A 22,887-nucleotide genomic window follows, 5' to 3' on the forward strand; every position below is an offset into this window, starting at 1 on the left:
AGACAAATAAATATTAAAATTAATCAAAAAGATTTTATTTAAATAAAAAGGTTTTATTAACCTAATAATATTTATTTATTCACACTGTTTGTACTGTTACGAAACACGTGTTCTAAATATAAAAATACTAGAATATACAACTTGAACATAGTTATCGATTTTCATGCCACCTAGAACTAACATTACGATGTAGAATTCAGGTGTCGGTGTGCGCGCGCATCGTAAAAATTGACTCTCATCATTTTTCTCCATCGCGCCAAAAGAAGTATAACTTCAAAAATTTCGATGGCGCTCTGCTGAAGGCAAAACTGTATTTTCTTTAATTTTTGTCTGCCCGTCAGTATCCGAACAGGCCGAGAGGCCGCCGTACTTTTTTAAAGTGAGTTTTTACATTTTCTTCGAGATTTTCAGCAGTGGAGTCCATCAATCCGGACAAAGCATTGTGGCAGGAGACCCGTGCCTTGTAGTGGGCCGGTAATGGGTTGATATAATACTAATAATAACATGACACTGAGCCACAGAACTCTAAAAAAAAATAGTAACAATGAATACTTAAATACGTGTTGATATGTTGAATTTTTATTTGCGAGTTGCAATTAGGGTTGTCACTTTTAGACTATCAATGAAATCATAAGCTTTGTAGGTACACAGCGTTGGTAGAACCCCGACGAGGTGGACTGATGACATCAAGCGAGTCGCAGGCAGCATCCAAGCGGCACAAGACCGTATCATTTGGAACTCTACAAAATACCTATGTTATTTATGTCCATTGGTTGAAATGATGATGTTTCTTTATCATTTGGAACTGTCTACAAAATACCTATGTTATTGATGTCCATTGGTTGAAATGATAAAGTTTCTTTATTTAGGTTTTGAGTTTTCACTTATAAATAATATCATGGTTTTTTTTTTATTTTTACTGCCGCTAAGCAGCATTAATGTATTCATGTCTGAAGTGCGTTGCTACAGGCAAGGTTATGTTAACACCTACGACACAGAGCGAGAGCGGACGTCTTTATAAGGTGTCAATAGCATGCCCTGAAAAGTATTGTTTATGGCGGTTGAGCCAACTGCTATTTCTGTCAGGATAAAGATATAGAAGAAGAATAAAGATCGCAGAATATCTAAATATTTACTTTAAACTTTTTATGTTAAAATTGGCATGCCTTGAAATGACCTTAAACAACTTTTTCTTAGCTCTATCATCTTTCTGTAACATCACTAATTTTACGTTTCGCAATTTTATTAAATGATTTCCAATTGTTTTTTTTGGGTTGTGATGATTTTATTCATTTTTTTTTATTGCGGTGGGGAAGCTATCAGCTTGTATGCATATTATACTCGTAGTTCTGTTTCTGGTCAGGCGTTTCGAGGCAGTACAGGAATCCTAAGTTGAAACTGGCGTTCAACTAGCACCGTACAAACCTCCTTCTCCCTTTTCGTACTGCCAAAACAGTACGATGAATCGTACAAACCTAAACTAACAGCGAGACGTCGTGAACGGAACATCCTTATGTAGTTGACATACAGACAACACGCACGAAGCGCTTTTCATTGGTGTTTCCTGATTCATACAACTTGAATGCCTTCAAGGCAAAAGTAAATAGGTATTTTCTAGGCAAGCGCGCTCTAGACCGCATCATGGCTTTACATCAGGCATGATAGTTGTCAAACGCAAGTCTATGAAGTATAAACAAAAAAAGTTTTCCATCATAAGCTGTAGGAACAGACACCTGACATTGGCTGATCTGTAAATCCAGAAGGAAAACAAAAAAAAACAACTATGAACACGCGGTAGAAGTTATACAAGATAAAAAAACTATTCAATAATTTTATCTTTCGTCTTATTCTACGTTTGTAAAAAAAAAAAGTATTTAATAGATTGAAAGTTTTATTAAAACGCATAATCTAGTTAAATAAGATACCTATATTTCAATTTCACAAAAATATTATTTCTACACAATTAGAGTAATGGAAATAATAAACTAAATTAAATTTGGCATACTAATAGACCCATTAGCGGAAAACCAAATTTCACTCGACATTAAAATTTCAGATTTTTGTACAATTGAGTTAATTAAATCAACGGAATGAGCCCGCAGACTTTGACATAAATTGTGCACTGTCAATATAGGTAGTTAGCTTCAGGGTGTCGGTTTTTTTGGACGGTCTGCGCGCGCATCATAAACTCTCATCATTTTTCACTAACGCGCCAAAAGAAGTAGGTATAACTTCAAATAAGCCGTAGGAACAAGTGTGATAGCTACGTAGAGAGTCCTTCCTTATCATATTTTTTCTTTAGTTTAGTGGCAACCCTACGTTGTTGTTTTAAAGCAAATAGCTATAAAGCAAAATGACACACATGTTTTACTAATTTGGCACGTCCTATGTTTATGCGTGGCGGTTTTTTTGAAGGAGAACGCGAAAGACAATGATAGAAACCTGTTTCAACTAGGTACCTACTAGACATTTTTACTAAAGCAACAACAAATATTTTCAACGTTCGAATCTAGAATAGCAAATATTCTGAGGATCGAAATATGATCTGATCTTTTCCAAATAAACTTTTCATTGTGTGTGGAAAATGCATCAAGGTAATATTTAAAGTACTTGGATCAAAATTAGTAGCGGACACTTAATTAATAGTGCTAAAATAAAAAAATTGACTTTGAAGCCATAATAAGTATTTTACTTTAAAAAGTGAACCATTGCGCCATCTAATGATATATAATCAAACTACCTCGACGCCACACTGGCGGCATGATTGCCGATTGGCATGCCTAGCTGCAAACTAAGTGTCACTGCACGCTAGATGCCAGCTGAAACTTTTAAATCGCACTAGTAATTTTTAATTTAACTGAAATGGTGTAAATAATATATTTTTAATTGAACTGAAATAGTATAACTAATATATTTTTAATTTAAATAAGTACATTTTTTTAGTTTCATTTTCAAAGATTTGATAAGTCTGACATCTAGCGATAGTTTGTAACACTACTATGAAATCTAACACCGCGTTTATAACGCCAGATGGAAACAAAATCTTTCAGAAATTGTTTTAATTAACCGAACTAAATCATTTTCTGTTTCTTATAATTATTTTATTTTTAATTTTGTAATTCTATCATAAATTAACATTCAACTTATTCTATTTCGACACTTTCTACGTGGCTGTATAAAGACGTTCCTTTGCATGAAATGTAGGCAGCACAACGATCGTAAAAAAAAAACTCAACAAAAAAAAGTACTAGGCAGGAAAGTAAATGGCGTCTCAAGTTGTTTTTTATTCGATAACAGTGTGTTTCTAATCTCACTGTGTCATTTAAAATGTTATCGTGTCAGTAGTAACAATTTATTAGCTACCATTGATGTTTCATTGACGATTAGTGCTTAAATAGTCGACGTTTCACCTTTTGCCGTGAAACAATGGCGTCGGACGATTCCATGGAATCCCACGTAAAAGTTGACGAAAATGGTGATTTCGCGGACGATTCCAGTAATGCGTGCAGCGACACGGAAACCGGCGAGGGTTCCAAGCGTCGTCGAGTGACACACGATTATCGAAAACTTTCGAAATTGGGATACGATCCAAGTGTGCCAACTAATTTGAAACACGCATCCACTGTTGATTCCAAAGGTAAGAAATAACCAACACTCGTTTAGTTATCAGCTAGAAAACTACTGATACACTTTTGTTTTGAACAATTCATGGCAATAGTATTATAATATAGTAGTATAATATGTTTTGTTTTGGGGGGAAATCTGTTAACCTATCACATTTACATCATAATGGAGGTCATTTATGTTGATAAACATTTCATGCACATTTGTGGTGTTAATTCCATCATATTGTGTTATTTGTCCACATAATGTGTTAGAAATTGTGTTTCTGTGTTGTTCCCCTGTTGACATGAGATGCTGGGGCTTGCATCACTGAGTGACCTTGCTGAAGATTCAAATCTACTTTCTACTAATTATCTCAAGATTTTTTCACTTGCAATAAGCTTGATTACTAAATTTGTGTGTTTTGTAACATGACTATTGCTATATTTGTTTTTTTGCCACTCCAAAGTCTTAATTTTAATTATTTTTAAGTACCTTCATCAGTATCAGACAAAGATTGAAAATGACATAATTACATACATATTATATGCATATTAGTACAAACTAAAATGCATTTCATCCAACACTTTAATCACCTGAATTAGTTTGGCTATTTCATTTGAGGATAAAGTGTGTTTTAACTTTGAGTCATGTACTCTGACTTTTTCATTGTTGCGGGGAAATAAAACACTGGTATTGTCAGCAAATGAAATATCGCTTTTACTCCATTTTTGCTTATCTATATTTAAATCTTAACAATCTTACCATTACTTTTAAGTTGGTATAGCCCACCTCTGATCCTATAATGTGCATTTTGCAAACGTTTTGAAAGACAGTTGAATCCATGAGATCTTGGAAATTAAATAGAAAAAGAATTAATTTTAAAATAATTAAAAATATTTTTTTTAGTATGCATGATTTAATTTAAATTAATTTTTTACATTCTAAAAAATTACAAGCAATTCTTACTAACTAAATACTATTTGCACAACACATAGCTTGGCTACATTGTCGGTTTTATATTGCCATCACATTTTAATCAATCAAAAAACATACACAAGAACATATAAAGTAGTTTAAATCCTCTCACATCTAGCATACACATCTAAGAACTTAAGTGAAAAAAGTAAAATAACATATTAATTGAATACATCATCAGGTGTTCCATCAAAATTGCAAATATCTGTTTTAAATAGTATAGACAAATAAAAAGTTCAAATTCCACTTTAAATTTAAAGTTAACATTAATTTACTTACAAAACCTACTAGTTTTACTTACTCATTGAGGTTTAATAGTAATCAGATATTAGTTAATAAGTATTAAATATTTTTATTTCCATAATTGAATACAACTCTTTTTTTTTAATTAATTTTATCTTGATCTAAATGTATATCCAGACCACTAGTAACACTAGTGTGAACACTCACGTCTTTTTGAGCTGTTTAAGCCAGTCATTATCACTTACATGTGACATATTATGCCCACCTACAACTTGGTTTGGATCTATGCTGTAAAAACTATTACTAACTATTATTAAACTATTTGAGGCCTATGACCAGTAGTGATACAATTATTATTATTATTAAACTCTTTATTGGTATACCACAACATTAACATATTTAAAATATAACAAAAACAGAAACATATCGAAAGAAGTAGTAATACAAAAGGCGGCCTTATCGCTTAATACAATCTACGGTGATGATGATTAAATGTCTACCCTCACATTCCACTTCCTCACAATTTAGCAGGTGGGCACATTTATTTTAACCCATGTCAGGGGATATAATTTTTATCTCCCACCCGTGCTAGCCCTGGCTTTTTAGACAAACTGCTATGGTGTTCATATGTATAAAATATAGTGTAATTTACTAAACAAAAAAGTATCAATATTACATATTTCTATAGTCTTAACATAAAATGACGAAGTATCTGCAGGTGATCAAATCTGTCCCTAAGCTATTAATGAACTGGTATTGCAGGTCATAGAACCCTTTGTATACATGTATATATGTCAGTTAAATCAAAGAATAGAAATGGATAATGCAGTAGCATCCTTTTTGTTACTACTACCATGTAATGCGAATCAACCCATCTGCCCTAATTATGGGCTAACTTTCCAGTTGGTAAGGCCTTTGATTCAGCAGTGGACTGTTACTTTTTCTTTCCCCTGGGCTTGTCAACATACTTGGTCAGCCGGAACCTTCCGTTGCACTGTTACTTATGTATCTACTTTTATTAGGACTACAAAAATACATGTATTATGAGTTATGAATAAAACACTTATAAGTAGTCACAGCATGCACTAGTTACTATGTAAAATAACTTAATTTTAAACTGAGAGATAAATAACAATACAATAAAAAGTACATAAAATTTAAACATAAATAGTAACTTATTTAACCAATATAGTTATTCAAGAAACAAATAAAACAATGTTGGAGTAATCATCAAATTACAAGTTACACAGGCTATTGATGTTAGTAATGAATGAATTAAAATACTGTGGTACTATGACCGTACACTCTGTGTCTGTAATAGTTCATATAATACTTAAATTAAAATACCTATATAGAGAAGATTTTTAGATTCAATTTACTACTTCTAGTTTGGTAGGAGTAAAAACCTTTTTGTGTTTATGACATTGATTCCATTCAAAGTTAGGAAGGTATTATTTATTCATAATCAAATAAATATAGAGGGTTCATAATGCAATCTGGCATGAATAGTATAAAAAGGTATTTTCTGGTAACAAATAATTACTGAATTTAAAACGTATTCTCAAATTCTAGAAAACTACAACCATTTTTTGTAATAGGCATTTATTTATTCTTAATAATAATTCTATAATTTATTTGTACAGTATTTAGGGAGGTGGCTCAATTTTATACCAAGATTGGTTGTACATGAATATTTGTTTTGGAACATTACAAAAATTTCCCTATCGCCATCTAAAACAATTAAAATAACAGATTAAAATAATATAAACAGGTGGAATAACTAAAATTCAAAAATGAAAAAAGTTATCTTTTCCCATTTTTAATACTTTTAAAGCATACTTAACAACTAAGAACTGATAATATGTGTTTTGAACATTTTGTGAATTTATAAGAAAAATCCATTGCTCAAACCAACTTTTATAAAGTTTGCTTCCTTGATATATTAGACATTTAAGAGTATTTTAACTTAAATATGCATATTTTCAAATCCAAATGTGACATAATTCATTGCAATCTCTGAGGAACAAAGATAAACTGCAACTATTTAGCCAAAACAGTTATTGCAATAAAAATCTTTAATAAACTTCCATCTAATGTCAAAATACTTTCAACAAAACATTTTATGCAAAACTTAAAGAAATATACTTAAGAATATTTCTACTCCATAAAGATTTTTTCTAATATGACAATAACCATTGTGACATTTTTATTTTATACATAAATATTTCTCACATAATTTTTTACTCTAATTATTATTAACACCTTTTTAAAATTTGCATGTTTATTAATTTATGCCTGCTAATGGCAATAAATTTTGTTAATCCCTTTATATTGACAATGTGAGATGGTGATAACAAAAAAAACACCTACCTAAGATTGTTGTGGGCTTCTTTTTAGAACAGGACGCGTTTGAAACCCTCATAACTTTAGTTTTAAGTTTACGAATATGGTTATCGCCATCATCTCACTACCTCATGTAATTCCGTGTCTCAATTCTCATGTAAAGTACGCATCAAAAATGCCACCTATGGGCCTACTTGAATAAAGATATTTTTGACTTTGACTTATTGATATTTAAATGGCATCTATGTAAAGCGTGTATTATGCAAATAAAGTTCTATTCTATTCTATAAATAAATAAATATACATACCTATGATGACAATACACACATCACCATCTAGCCCCAAAGTAAGCGTAGCTTGTGTTATGGATGACTGATGAATATTTTTAAGAATAATATACATAAATACTTACAATATACATATAAACACCCAGACACTGAAAAATATTCATGCTGATCACACAAACATTTTCCAGTAGTGCTGCGCCAATAAGCCGCATTGAAATAGTAATTGATTGTAATGAAATATATTGTATTATACATATATTTTCAAACAAAAAATTTGCCTGGAAAACGTTTTATAATGAGTTCATGAACCTCTCACACTCCTCGACAACTCCAGCAATCGGCCAAAAATAACGGTAGCTTATCTGATTACTTCTGATTTTTCTTCTGGTAAAGTTGTTTTTCATTTCTCTTTACAGGAAGAAAGCGTAAACGGAGCAGTGAATGTCAAGAACTGTGCGTGTGGGGAGAGAACTCGCGACCGGCGAAATACAGCAAGATATGGCCGGTATTCGACTCTGGAGGATTTGGCGATACATCTGTGTTAACAATGCACATTGTCCATAAAACACGAGCGATGAGAAACCCATTACTATTTATAGAAGACGATTTGAATATCAATGACATTGATTGGTTTGGAGGCATCAACACATCTTGGAAACAAACTCAGTTGTCAAACACCATACCTCAAGACGATATAACAAAGCGTTTATACTCATCTGTATCGAGGCAACTAAAAATAATCAACACACACTTCCAAAGGTCCATGTTCAGATATAAGTACCCGAAAGTCACAAGGGCAAACATACTTTTGGAGTCAAAATCGAGGCGTTTAACCACCCATTTCAGTATGTCGGTTAAAGCCATAAAGTTCCAATCGACGCCGAGAAGAGAGCTACCGTGTTACGGAAACTTAGAGTTGCCATTGAAAATGAAACAGGAAAATGTCACTTCGCAGTTTTATCCTGCTATCAGAAATGTTAAAAGCGAGCAGGAGAAAGTCAGCGATGTTAAAGTGAAGTTAGAAAGGGAAATTGTGAAGTATGAGGGAGAAAAAGAAAGGAGTAAGGATAGAGAAAGAGAGAGGGACAGGTGAGTTAATGCTTGCTTTCTCTTGATTTTTTATCTTGGTGCTAAAATATACCTTACTTATTTTTCATTCCCACATTAGCAGTTATGATCTGAATTAAACAATCAAACTTTATGGCGTACATTTACGAGTATAACTATAAGTAATACTCTTAAGTAGTCAACTATACAGTGACGCTGATTGAATGATACAGTATATTGAATCCTGCGCATCGAAACACACGAAGTTCGAGAAGTCATAAAGTTTGATTTGGACTATACCTATACATATAGCTAGCTAGGAACTTCATCGTCGCGACATTTGCTGTTGCTGAGGGATGTTTCTTAATTTATAGATTTATATCTACAATCAGGATTCTAGATGCATCACCTTCGCTTGTTAGTTACTTCTAAAGTCCCACGTTACGCTTTGGGTTTAACCCGTCGCCTATAAAACAATACATATCCACCAAGTTGCAATACCCTCGCTCGTAAGTTACTGCTAAAATCCCACGTTACGCTCGGGATTTATCCGGACGCCCATAAAACATTACATATCCGCCTTGTTGAATCGCCAATCTACTTACTATTTTTGCGTATCATCAGGTCATCTCACTCGTCACGCCATTCGTCCTGCCAGCAGTGCAGGAGACGGGCGCGAGTCAAGCGATGTTCCATCGGGGTACAGTGCCGCAGGGAGAAGGAAAAAAATGGGCCGGTGTGGGGTACAGTGGCACACAGCCTGGACTTTAAGGGACTCAAGTATCACAGGTGAGTTCCAGTCCAAGATCCTGCGAGATGACAGTGAGGGTCTCTTGTGTGCGATTTGTTTTAGTAACTATCACACAATCGAATAAGTAGGTAAAATTCAAAATTCAAATATGTTTTATTCATGTAGACCTTTATCACAGGCACTTATGAAGCGTTCATACATTTAACATGTTAACACTAATGTTGGGTGATGGTGATAACTGTTAACTTAAAACTAAAGCTAGGAGGGTTCGAAACGCACCCTGGTCTAAGAAGAGCCCACAACAAACTTAGCCAGGTTTTTTTTCATATCACCGTTACAGTTAATGTTTAGCTATGAAGTTAGAGCAATACAAATCTAAGTTTTTTTATCATACATTAAATCCTTAATATTATAATAGGATTTTACATAAACTTTGAATATTACTGATTGAGTGATCTTAAGGATTTCATCTGGTAATTATAAAATGCTATACAATTGCACTCAAATGAATTACTAAATAGTATAAAACTCACACTATGTCATATGTAATTTTACTATGGGCTAATCAAGTATGCTGATATTGGCACTAAGAGATAATTGAACGTGAATATTCTTCAGTGTCTGGGTGTTTATATGTATATTGTAAGTATTTAAGTATATTATTCATAAAAATGTTCATCAGTCATCTTAGTACCCATAACACAAGCTAAGCTTACTTTGGGGCTAGATGGCGATGTGTGTATTGTCGTAGTACATTTATTATGATTATTTATTTATTATTTACTACTTACGGTTTTGGTTTTGGGTTGTTTACTAACAGTGTTTTTTTTCACCAGGTTAATGCGCGTCGAGACACATCCGAACGGTGGCGCCAGCGTTGTTTACTTGTACCAGCACGACATCGATATGCTGAGTCCCACTCAGCAGGAGTCGCTCGCTAAGGAGTTCCTGAAGGTCAGTCCTTTATACCAACCGATGGACGCCCAATGCATACAATAGAGAACATAACAGTTTTGTCAAATAGCCATGAGCCTTCCTCACGAGTTGCGCTATCAAATGCTGAAATAAGTTTATTTTTAATCCGCCATGTTGTTGTATACAAACAATAACACAAACTCTTGAAGTGAAGACTCCTAGATTGCGGAGGAGCAAATCTTATACGAAGGCTACTGTAGTGGGCTTGTGAATGAATGAATTAATACACTTTTATTGTACACCACAGAGAAAATGACTAATACAACAGCACAATAAGGTAGAACGTACAATTTGGCGATTTTGATGATGACAAATCATATTCGGTTCATATTTGGGTTGCGTAAATATGACCATTTATCACAATTTCGTTCTAGTCTCAAGTGGTTATCTATCCCGTATCCGACTTCGACGGAATTTGCACATTCTTTCTATTCTCTCTTTTCCTTCTTCTCCACGTTATTTGAAGGAAAAATTTGAATTTGTCGGTCCTTCGGCGTACTACATGGAAACTGATCTTAAGGGCGCCTTCACATAATTCATCTTTCTTCCACCGATCTTTCACTAATCAGCTAGCTAAGCTTTCGAATGCCTCTTGAAATCCGAGAGGCACAGTCGATTAGCATTTAAAAAAAAACTTGTTAAAGAAAATTCATGAAAATCGTCGCAGCCGATTCCGTGATTCAAATTATATATATGTATGCAAGAATTGCTAGTTTAAAGATATAAGATTTATGTATTATTGATATTCATTGTATAGGTATATATTCATTATCAGATTTGTGTGACCCCAGCGCCATCTGTCAGGCTGATTTGTGAATGTAAACCATCCAGGGTGCCACCCAAACGCATACCAAAAAAATCATTCAAATCTGTCCAGCCGTTTAGTAGTACACAATAAATATCATAAATTTATTTTACAGCTGGTATTCTCCGAGGACAGCGACGGTTGGGCCCACTTCGTGTGTGGGGTGGTACGCGGCGCTGCTGCGAGGCTACCGTGTCTTCTGCAGTACCTATCCGACCAACACCCCACCCTGACGGTGAAGGCGGGGGTGTTGGCGCGCGCTTCCGATATCGAGACCACGACCATCAGCAGATATTACCAGCAGGTAACTCAACCATTTTTTTTTACTACCATCACAAGTTTTGACAAGTGTGAAGTGGTGTTAGCCTAGGTGACTAGGACCTCAGTCATTCATTGGGGCCGAGTTCGAACCCCGGCACGTACCTCCAACTTTTCTAAGTAATGTGCGTTTTAAGCAACTCAATATCACTAGCTTTAACGTGTGGGTTAAAAATAACTGCCATACTCCATAACAGGTTGGCCCGCCACCATCAAAGACTGAATCATTAAATTCAAATTTAAATTCAAAAGGTTTTATTCATGTAGACCTATCACAGGCGCGTAAGAAGCGTTCTTACTTATTTATGTTAGTTGTAATGTAATTTAAATACGTTTTTTAAATTTTGTTACACCTTTTGGAATGTGGATGTAGAAGTCGAGCCTTGTTTTTTTAATTCTTGTTAAATTGTAAAATGATATCATTGAATTGAAGGTTTCTTCTTGGTAGGATCGGTTTTCCAAATTGGTGGTAGAGTACACTACAAACAGACATACTTTACGTTGTAAAGTGAGGTATTTAGTACAAGTTTACAAGTAGTACTTAAAATAAATTATTTTGTTTCAGGTGCAACAGTCCTACGCAGCGGGCACGTTTCGGTGTGGCCCACTCCATCAGATCTCTCTGGTGGGCACAGTGCACGAGGAGGTCGGTGGTTACTTCCCGGACATGCTGAATATGCTGTCCGAGTGCCCGTACCTCAATCTGGTAAGACATTAAAATAAAAAAATAAATTAAACCTGTATATTTATTTTCTTTCTGTCGTTATTTACGTATTACTTCTGGCCAGGTACGTAGATGTTTTTATAAGTGTAAATTTCGTCACGGCAAATGGCATGACGCCCTCTTGTGTCATCATACCCACTCTGCGCCCTGGTATATTCACTTCTTTTGTGCATCTTAATCCATAATGTTTGTTGATATATGTTATGTATGTACACTCAATTGTAAACATATTTTTATTTTCCATCAGACAATGCCCTGGGGGCCGATGTCAGCTGTTGAAATGGACCCCAAGGAGTCAAATGACGGACCCATACTGTGGATCAGGCCGGGGGAACAATTGGTGCCCACCGCTGAACTTGGGAAGAGCCCTATCAAGAAGAGAAGGTAAGAACATATTTTTATCCCGTATTAAAAATAAGAAAAAAATCTAAATCAGTACAAAATAAATGTTTGGAATTGTGAACCCTTATCTAGGAAAGGCTGTATCTTTGAGGCCAGTCAACCTTTCCAAACATTGAATAGATCTACTTAATAGTACTTTAAAAATGCTAAGGATCTAAATCTAAAATTATAATTTAAAAAAAATCTTATTCATAGCTGAATATAAATTTACTGTGAGATGGTGATAACAAAAAAAAATATTTACCTGGGTAAGTTTGTTGTGGGCTCTTCTTAGACCAGGACGAGTTTGGAACCCTCGTAGCTTTAGGTTTAAGTTGGCGAACGAAGTTATCACCATCCACTTACAATTATGTAAACATATATGTATGAACGCTTCATAAGTGCCTGTGATAGGCCTACATGAATAAAGAAATATTGAATTTTAATTTTAAAATAGGACTAATAAATATAAATAAATAAATATACCACGACAATACGAACATCGCCATCTAGTCCCAAAGTAAGCGTAGCTTATGTTATGGGTACAAGATAACTGATGAATAATATACATAAATACTTATAATATATAAATAAACACCCAGACACTGAAAAACATTCATGTTCAACACACAAATATTGTCCAGTTGTGGGTATCGAACCCACGGCCTTGGACTCAGAAAGCAGGGTCGCTGCCCACTGCGCCAATCGGCCGTCAAACTAAATAGCAAAATTAAATTTTATTTGTTAGAATGTACTTACGTCAGGGGATAAACAAGCATCGAGGCAGCTTTGTGCTACTACTACTATCTACTGTAATCACAACTTTTATTGACGACCGATTGGCGCGGTGGGCAGCGACCCGGCTTTCTCAGTCCAGGGCTGTGGGTTCGATTCCCAAAGCTTGAAATGAACATGAACGATTTTCAGTGACTGGGTGTTTAAATGTACATAATAAATACCCATAACACGAGCTAGCACTGTGGGGCTTAGATGGCGATGTGTAGTATATTTATAATTTATATTTAAAAACTGTATTTATTAATAAAAAAACCTCGGCCGTAAATATGAGTAAGAGTTAATGACTGTCGTCTTTATTGCTCAAGATAGATTATAATTGCTGAGAGAGTCAAAGTTCTAAGTGCCTCTTTTCCTAAAGAAGGCTGGTGCCCAACGGTGGAAATTATGATTTAATTCAGGACCTTTGTGACGATGATGATGATGATTTAATCCAGGACGGGTATGAACGAGCTTCGTAACCTGCAGTACTTGCCGCGTTGGAGCGAGGCGCGCGAGTTCCTCTTCGAGGACCGAACGCGCGCGCACGCAGACCACGTGGGGCACGGCCTTGACCGGATCACGACCGCTGCTGTCGGTGAGTTCTCAAGACCATGGGTTAAAATCCCAGGTTGAGCCGTAAATTGTTTGGTCCATTCTATTTTAAAATGCATATAAAAAATTGGGAACCAGCGACTCGGGACAATCGCGGCCCGAGCACTTTACCACTAAGCTACGGCTCTGATACCGTCGATGCCGAAATAAGAATATTATACCTTTTTAATCAGTCTTGACTGTACTTTATATGCATTTTAAAATATATAAAATTTATTATTTTAAAGAAATGTATTGCGAAGAATCTTTATTGAAGTAGATCTTTTAGTTCCAATACAAAATTAAAACATAATTGAAATATTATGTAGTTTGCCTACTTTAGTTCTAAACCCCCTGTACGTTAAGTCCTCGTTAAACCTCTAAGTGTAAGAGGGTCTGAGAGGCCCTGAGGTGAGGGTAAGCACTGCTTATATGCCTCTACGAGATGCACGCCACTGTCTGGAAGACGTTTTTTTTTTTTGTAAATATAAATAAATAAATATACTATGAAAATACTAACATCGCCATCTAGTCCCAAAGTAAGCGTAGCTTATGTTATGGGTACAAGATAACTGATGAATAATATACATAAATTACTTATAATATATAAATAAACACCCAGACACTGAAAAACATTCATGTTCAACACACAAATATTGTCCAGTTGTGGGAATCGAACCCACGGCCTTGGACTCAGAAAGCAGGGTCGCTGCCCACTGCGCCAATCGGCCGTCAAACATTATGGAAAACTCAAGCATACAGGTTCCCACACGATGTTTTTCTTCATCGTTGAAGCAAGTGATATTTTAATTGCTTAAATCGCACATAACTAGGAAAAGTTAGACGTGCGTGCTGGGATTAGAACTCGGCCCCCCGAAAGTGAAGTCGACTTGTGATAAAAGTATTGGAGCAGTGTGGTGGGTCTATGTTCTTAAACTGTCTGTGCTATGAGAAATGAGGCCTTGCCCAGTAGTGGGACGTCTATTTTACTACAGTTTTATACAGTCCCATAGGAAAATCGAAGAGAAAATATTTAAAATTAAAATTATAAATTATATTAATTAAATATATATTTAAAATTAAAATTATAAAGTATATTTAAAAATCTACAAAAATACCAAAAATTTATGTCAAGATTTTTGACCAAATCCTTGAAGACTAAAAACATTTTTTGAATTTTCTGAGAGTAATTAGTACTCAAATCCATTTCACAATATTCCACCTAGGAAAAATAAATAGCATTATCGTTGATCATGACAGGTCATTTAGCTTAGAGATTGTACAACAGAATTGGCATTCTGTTCACAGGTGTTCTGAAAGCAATTCATTGTGGTGACGAGTCAGACCGAGGAAGGATTACCAAGGATGTGGTGGCTTTCCACGCTGGTGATTTCAACAAACTCGTCCAACTATTGCAGCTCGACTTATATGAACCACCTATCTCACAGTGTGTCACTTGGTAAGTTATGATCCATACTTATATTATAAATGTGAAAGTGTGTTTGTTTGGCCTAACTTTACCCCTCAACTAAGCTGCCAATCTACTTGTGTTCTAGCCAAAAGTTAGTTGAAAGGTCACATAAGTTACTTTTAGTCCCAGGAGACCAAATGGTTCCTACGGGCTTTGTAAATAACCGTAATACACACGGACCAAGGCAAAAACTAAGGAGATTGCTAGACATACATAAATTGTTCACCAATAGTTATCATACCTAACCTAACCTAAGAGTTTATGAAACGTTTTTTTTCCTAAAGAGGTCGCCTAAATCATTATTCATTCAATTTAGGCGATGCCTATATAATAAAAATATAATAGAAAATTTGGCACAGATATAGCTCGCAGCCTGGGAATAGAGACCCTCGTAGCTTTAATTTTAAGTTTACGAAAGTGGTTATCGCCATCATCTCACTACCGTGTAATTCTTATGTACGCATCAAAAGTGCCACCTATGGGCCTACTTGAATAAAGACATTTTTAACTTTGACTTTGGGTACATTTTATTCTGGAAGAGTACCTATTTTTTTCCGTTGGACATAAAAATAACAGACAACAGATATATGTAAAATACTGCAGATTTTTTTAAACTTAATTAACCGCTTGTGTGTAATTTTTTATTTTGATATTTTAAAACCTTCTTGCAGTTTTGGCTTTCAATTATTTATGCGTCAACTCTGATAACTATCTTTGACCCACTGTAATATAATGTTTTCAGGCTAGAAGAAGCGAAACTCAACCAACTTCGCCGAGAAGGGGTACGCTACTCGAGACTACCGTTGTGCTCCGATGATGTCTACTTTTTGCCTAGAAACATTATCCATCAATTCAGGACCGTATCTGCGGTTACTTCTATAGGTAAAACTAATGAAGCTTGGTCGCTCATCATCATTAATCAACCCGTTACCGGCCCAATCCAGGACACGGGGTCTCCTCTCCTAATGAGACTGCACTGACCTTTAGGCAGAAGTGCATACTGAAACAAGTGTAGTTACTAACCAAATGGTCAAGTAGTTTTTTCCCAAAAAGTTGCTATGCAGGATAAAATCTCATAATTCATAACATTTCCGAAAGATAAGTAAAGTAGATCAAAATATTCAGCCCCTTTTGACTTTCCTATACAACCATTGTCAAAATATCAAATTCATTGCCCAGTTAATTGGTAGACATAATTTTCTCGCGTCGAGTTTGGATGTTTGGAATCCTCATAGATTTAGATTGAAGTTTAAAAATGCAGTTATATAACCCCACTAATGAAAATAAAATATAATATTAACTCTTTTTAGATTTAATTTGTATAAGAGGTGCAGTGAAATATATTTCAACAAATTTTAATTTCTATCGCTATTTTACCCTCAGCTTGGCATCTAAGGCTGAAGCAGTATTATCCATCATCAGAAGCCTCATCTCCGGCGGATGAACGTCCTCCACCAGATCAGAGCCAACCAATCACCAGTCACACTGGTATATAATTTTATTTTATATTCTATACAAGATTTTTCTGGGTTTTCGTTTAGTAAAACTGACCTAATAAGAAATACGACTGACGCAGCGGGTAGCGACCCTGCTTTCTGAGTCCTAGGCCGTGGGTTCGATTCCCACAACTGGAAAATATTTATTTGATGAACATGAATGTTTTTCAGTGTCTGGGTGTTTATCTGTATATTATAAGTACTTATGTATATTATTCATAGAAATATTCATGAGTACTCACTCATAACACAAGCTAACGCGATAGATGGCGATGTGTGTATTGTCGTAGTATAATTATATATTAATAGACTTCGGGTCAGCGCTCAAAAAAGTCCGAACTAAATGGGTATGAAAACGTAAAAACGGTATGAATTTCGCGCCAGTCTTCATTTGACTGACAGATTACACGTGCAAAATGGCATACTGCATGGCAAAACATGTATAAATTGCTGAACTTGAGTTGATGGCGTATTTTTTTCCCACAAAGTTAACGATTGTTTTACCATTTTAAACTATTTTTTTTGATAACAAAACATAAATATTATTTAAGTTTGCATTAAATCTGAAAACCAGTCACGAAACTTGTCGCAGCTGCGTAAGGTGATAGATTGTTGCAAACCAAAATTATCAGTAATGTGTTGTCGATATGATTCAAATTGAAATGTTTTATTTTAATTAAGTTTCTATACATGTATGGGTTAACTCAGGACACTTTTTTTGTAAATTTTGTACGAAACCCGCGGTCCAATTGATAAGACGTCAGTGTTTAATAATAATAATATTTGTTTAATTTAGATATAAGTTATCTCAAAAAAAAACAAATAAATAACAAGTATTTTAAAAGAGCTAAAAAATAAAGGATGGATACAAAATCTATAAATAGAATACAATTATTGTTTAGCAAATTAACGTTCGATTATTGCATATTCACTTAAGCCATAAAATAAAGTTCAAAGAAAAAAAAAAACAATTTTGTAAGTGCATTATTTTCAGTTTAACATAACTATGAAAGTACATTAAATAAAAACATTATACCCATACCTTCGAATATACTCATAATGTGAATAATTAATATTTCCAGAAACTAAGAAATCGACAAAACATAAGGACGGCGTTATAGAAATGAGAGCTCTAAGCTCAAAATTCAAAGAAAAATCGGCATTGAAAATATCTGAAAACAGAAAGAGTATAGATGTTCAAACGAAAGAGAAAACTGATGAAAAAAAAGAAAGGCGAACAGATAAGACAGAGAAAGACAAACATAGACACAGAACTGACAAATCTGAAAACCGTACTGAAAAGGTAGATAAATCAACAGAAAAACTAGACAAGCCATCAGAAAAGTTAGACAGATCAGAGAAATTGGAGATTAAATCATCAGACAAGGAAAATAAATCTGACAAAATCGAAAGAACCGACAAAGAAAGGCACTTGGATAATCGGACAGATAAATCCGATGTTAAAACCAATGACAAACACGACAGATCATCAGAAAAATCCGATAAAACAGATCGAACAGACCGACCTGACATTCGTCAACCTGACAAATCTGATAGAGCAGAAAAACCGGACAGAACAGACCGCAAATCCGAAAGCAGAACTGAAAAAGAGAATAGAACAGTGGAAAGGTCAGAAAAGTTTAATCGGTCGTCGGATAAATCACACGATAGTCACAGGCGGCATTCATCATCGCGACACAGATCACACCATAAATCTGATAGATCCAGAGATTACAAAGACTACAAAAAGGATCACAAGGGATCCGATGAGAAAAAATACGAGAGGCACAGGGATAAAGAAGTGAAGGAGGTGAAAGAAATGAGGGAAGTGAAAAGTGTCACAGAGTCAAAAGTGCAATGTGAAAAGTTACCACAAGTGGTCCACCGGCCTCCAGATTAGTTGTTTGTGATTAGAGACATGGTCTGTGCTTAGTGTACGCTTTTTGCGATTTATGTACCTTGTGAGGGTAGGTATACATTGGTTTTTAAAATTATTTTCGTTAATTATTAACAAGACCACCAATCCCACCATTGTGGCATTGCAGACAAAACTTATTTGTTAACAACAACATTAACACAGTTTTACAATATGTTGAACATCTTGCCAATATTAAACTAAAGAAAAAAATATATTTGTAGGTTGATTTAAATTGTTGTATTAAAAAGGCTTAACATAAATAAGTTTGAAAAAATAGCTTCCCCTGGCCCGCATACCTCCTTATGTGGGGTCCGCACAACATATTATTGTGTTACTCAAACTTGAAGACGGATTTGATTTAGTTTTGGCATATTTTTCTTTACAACCGATGACATCACTTGTACAATAATATAAGTGATGTCTTTAAAATATATGTTTGTTTACTGCCAAATATAACAATAATTATGGTGGTTTGTACAATAATTGATGAATCTTTTATATAAGGTTAGTAATATGGTTAAGTATTATCACGTTTTATGCTAAAGTTACACTAAACTTGATTGACACAATGAAAAAAATTATCCATTTCACGTGAATGATAATATAAATTATGGCATTCATTTTCAATCTATATAGTGTCTATTCAGAGAAACAAAGGTCAATCTATTAATATCAGAAAATTATTAACGTTAAGTGACCATTTACAAATAGAAAGTAGTACAATGCCTGATTTAGATAAATCTGCTTAAAAAGTTTAAGCAGACAATTTTTTGCTCATCCTGCTTTCACACACAAGCTACTTAAAAGTACTATATCTTTAAAAATCCCACCCTATTTAAAATCAAAATTTTGTTACATACAAAAAAAATATGGGTCCAATAACTGAAAATCATTATTTTAGTCTGTTAGAAATATTACAGCCTTTTTTGGTATTCTCTTTAGTATAAGGGGATTTTTTTATATGTGTCAATTGAGGCTGATGGTACCACGTTTTCGTGAGTTTTAAAGTATAAATGCCGAGCGCTAACACGGAATGCGCGTATTTCCCTACCGTCGCTAGTTGTAGCTGATACCTTACTCATAGATAAATGGGAAGCCCTAAACATCCTGTAATATTAAAAAATATTACGGGATGACATGCTGCAAGTTTTACCAACATAAGATACCTAATAAACTGACCTTTTTGTAAGGATTAATATTTTATACCTAAAAATGACCTTTAGAAAAACTTTTAATTTTTTTTTACGTTATAAATTGCATTATTGTGGTTCTAAAATGTACTGGTAATAGAATTATTGACGGTGCGCCTTTATTATGTACCTAAATTGTTTTAAATATGTTTTTAGTAAAACAGCGTCACCTCTCCTTAACGCGCGAGACATTTTTTTTAAACTATTTAAAAAGGGTATATGTCCAGAGGAGCGACAAAAAAACGCGGTACCATTAACTTAGCTTTTGTTTAGTGATAGCTTTGTGTATATTAACAATATTGTCTGATTTTGAAATGTTTAGAATACATTGTTATTCTTTTTTAAGGGATGGTATTTTTTTTTATTAACAAATATGTTCCTAAATCAACAACATACATGATATAAACTAGTTTATCCTCAATCAATATTGATTTATTATAAAGAAAACCTTATTGGATTTACTAAAACAAATATTATGTCTATAGAATTGAAATAAGTACTATAAACAACATTGATCTCTATTACAACCGCACAAGGTTCAAAACATTTCAAAAAGCTCACTAAGTATCAAATTGGTACAGTAGGTTAATTACCCCCTGTAAATACTAGGGTTAAGAGTCTCGTAGAGGCTAAGCAAAGAATGATTGAACACGCAGTTTTAGATTATACCCCACTAATTTTCTTTTATCATTTAAACCAGTGATTTTTGTTTACTTTTGTTTAGTTTTATGCCCATTCTTTCAGTATTATCAAGACCACATTAGCGTGATACATGTTGAATCAATTAAAATCGTACTTATTAGTACTATACTGACACCAGCAAAGTTGTCTCACAGATGAGGGTTTCTTAGATTGTTTTACAATGTAAAATGCTATTGAACCCCATTATAATATAATATATTTTTAGGACATGTATTTTATTATATGGTTAAGTTGTATAATTATAAATTAGTCCAGTATTTGGCATAAAGATTTTAACATTTTTATCTTTCCTTTTTGTTGTCCAAATCTAAAACTGCGTCCTGAATGTGATGTAAAAGTTTTAACGAAGTCGAAGTTTATAATGAATAATAATAATAATAATAATAATAAATAAATTTTAAGAGGAACATAAATTAAAAATATCCACACATATTTCTAATGAACGTGCACTAAAAGCGTCTTCACGTTATCTGGTCTGACGTGATATCAAATATATTAATATTGTGTGACATATGCACATCTGTGTTTTACATTGTTTGCAAAAATATTAACCACACTTATGCTTTATGGTAGATTCACACTTCCCTTATGTGCTCTGTACGAAATGTACAAATTTAAATTTTGGTTGGGTTATAATTGACGTCCTTTTTAAGCTATGTCATAATTGTTTTTGTTTAGCCTGTTTACTGAGGATGGTTAGAACTCTGAATTAATTTACGCTACTTGTATAACGCATAGCGCATAGAGTGAAATTGTTAGTATAGTTAATAAAACCTTGACTGACAAGCAAACAGACAATATTCAGATTCTAAAACTGGTATTTTGCACAGGAGTTTCTTAGTAAATTTTTTTTAAATTCATAACTTAAGGCTGAAATAGAGAAAGCATGTATACAAATATTTTTGTAGACGGCAAAATGCAGGGGCAGAGGGCTATGGCCTTCACAGACCTTATCATCTCTACAGACTTAAACAAATTATATCATATAATGTGCGCTTTACGTCATGTGACATAAGGTGTTGTTTGAAGTGTATGATGTGTACCAAGAATATTGAAAGTTTCATGTCACATGACTTAACTGTAGTTATTTACAGTTGAGTCTATGTAAAAACGTCATTACAAACCTTAATGACGATATTTGTAACAGATAACGTGGAAATGTTGTAAGAGTAAAAAGATATATTGATAGTTTTAATTAAGGTTAGAGTAACTTTTTGTGATTTTTTTAATTAATTATAATTAAATTATTTATTATGTCCCTGTTGATGTTACACGGCTAAGCGACAAATACCCGGAACAGAGCTGTTTGGGAGTTATTTATTTAGAGAACGAAGTATATTTAAAGAAAAATACATATAATAATATTTTCTATGAAATGGGGGCTCTGAAGTACTGGTATATATTTTAAAACGTTTTGTAGCTTATTTATTTATCTTTACAAACTAGAATATTACTTTTTTTATTTAATTTAATGTAAATAAACTAACTATATAAATGTATTATACAAATGCAGTAATCCGCATTTTAAAATTTGAATGATTTCATTATGGATCTATTGCTCCGAGTCTAATCAGCAAAATTAAAATGATTTGAAGGTTTATTGTACGATCTTGAAACTGCTAACAAAATATCAAACCACACTTACAAATAGTTAAGAAATGATTATGGTTTTAATTTGCCGTCATGTAATATGTACTCATTTATACAAACGTAATGAAGTGTGACGACAACGTAAATCTTATACCTCGTCATTTTTCCATACAATAAATAACGTGACGTTTGACAGACCTGATCGCAAGATTTACGCCTGTCGCAAACCTGTCACCATGCGGGTTCTGGTTTGAAAGTTTGAAATTCTGTGATTGAAATTATTTAGTAGTGTTTGAATACCAGTGCGGTTACTTTTTGAAAATTACAAAATTATCAATAGAAGTTTCGTTCTTTGAAAAAAATACTTTAACTGGTTTATACTTGCCATATAGTATCAGGGAACAGAATGAACCATTTTGTTTTGAATAATTCGGAATAGATTTGATGATTTTTCATTTAGTTGACTGACATGTCAAAGCAGCATGGTCTATAATATATAGCTTTCCAAAAAAGTTTGCTCAAACGAAACCTTAATTTAAGAAGTGTTGCTATCTAAATATGTATACTGTTTATTTTGAAGAGTGCTACGAGAGCATTTTTCCAAAATATTTGACTTGATTTTTTTTTTAATGTCAACGTAAATATATACCAGTCGTGATTCGTGATACCCCAGAATTGTAGTAATTTTGTAAAAGAC

The 22,887-nt window shown here is 33.9% G+C and overlaps 1 protein-coding gene across 1 annotated transcript; it reads left to right on the forward strand.

The window, feature by feature from the left end:
• The first annotated feature begins 3,191 nt into the window (after positions 1–3,191).
• LOC120634459 lies at positions 3,192–21,391 on the forward strand. The gene is made up of 12 exons (XM_039905042.1): positions 3,192–3,637; positions 7,871–8,543; positions 9,126–9,290; positions 10,089–10,206; positions 11,148–11,336; positions 11,916–12,056; positions 12,322–12,458; positions 13,688–13,827; positions 15,132–15,282; positions 16,037–16,176; positions 16,678–16,782; positions 17,873–21,391. The coding sequence occupies exons 1-12, from the start codon at positions 3,427–3,429 to the stop codon at positions 18,688–18,690; spliced, it is 2,988 nt and encodes a 995-aa protein (XP_039760976.1). The 5' UTR covers positions 3,192–3,426; the 3' UTR covers positions 18,691–21,391.
• Positions 21,392–22,887: the final 1,496 nt, after the last annotated feature.

The sequence above is a fragment of the Pararge aegeria genome, chromosome 24 (assembly GCF_905163445.1).
Source record: "Pararge aegeria chromosome 24, ilParAegt1.1, whole genome shotgun sequence".
NCBI lineage: Eukaryota > Metazoa > Arthropoda > Insecta > Lepidoptera > Nymphalidae > Pararge > Pararge aegeria.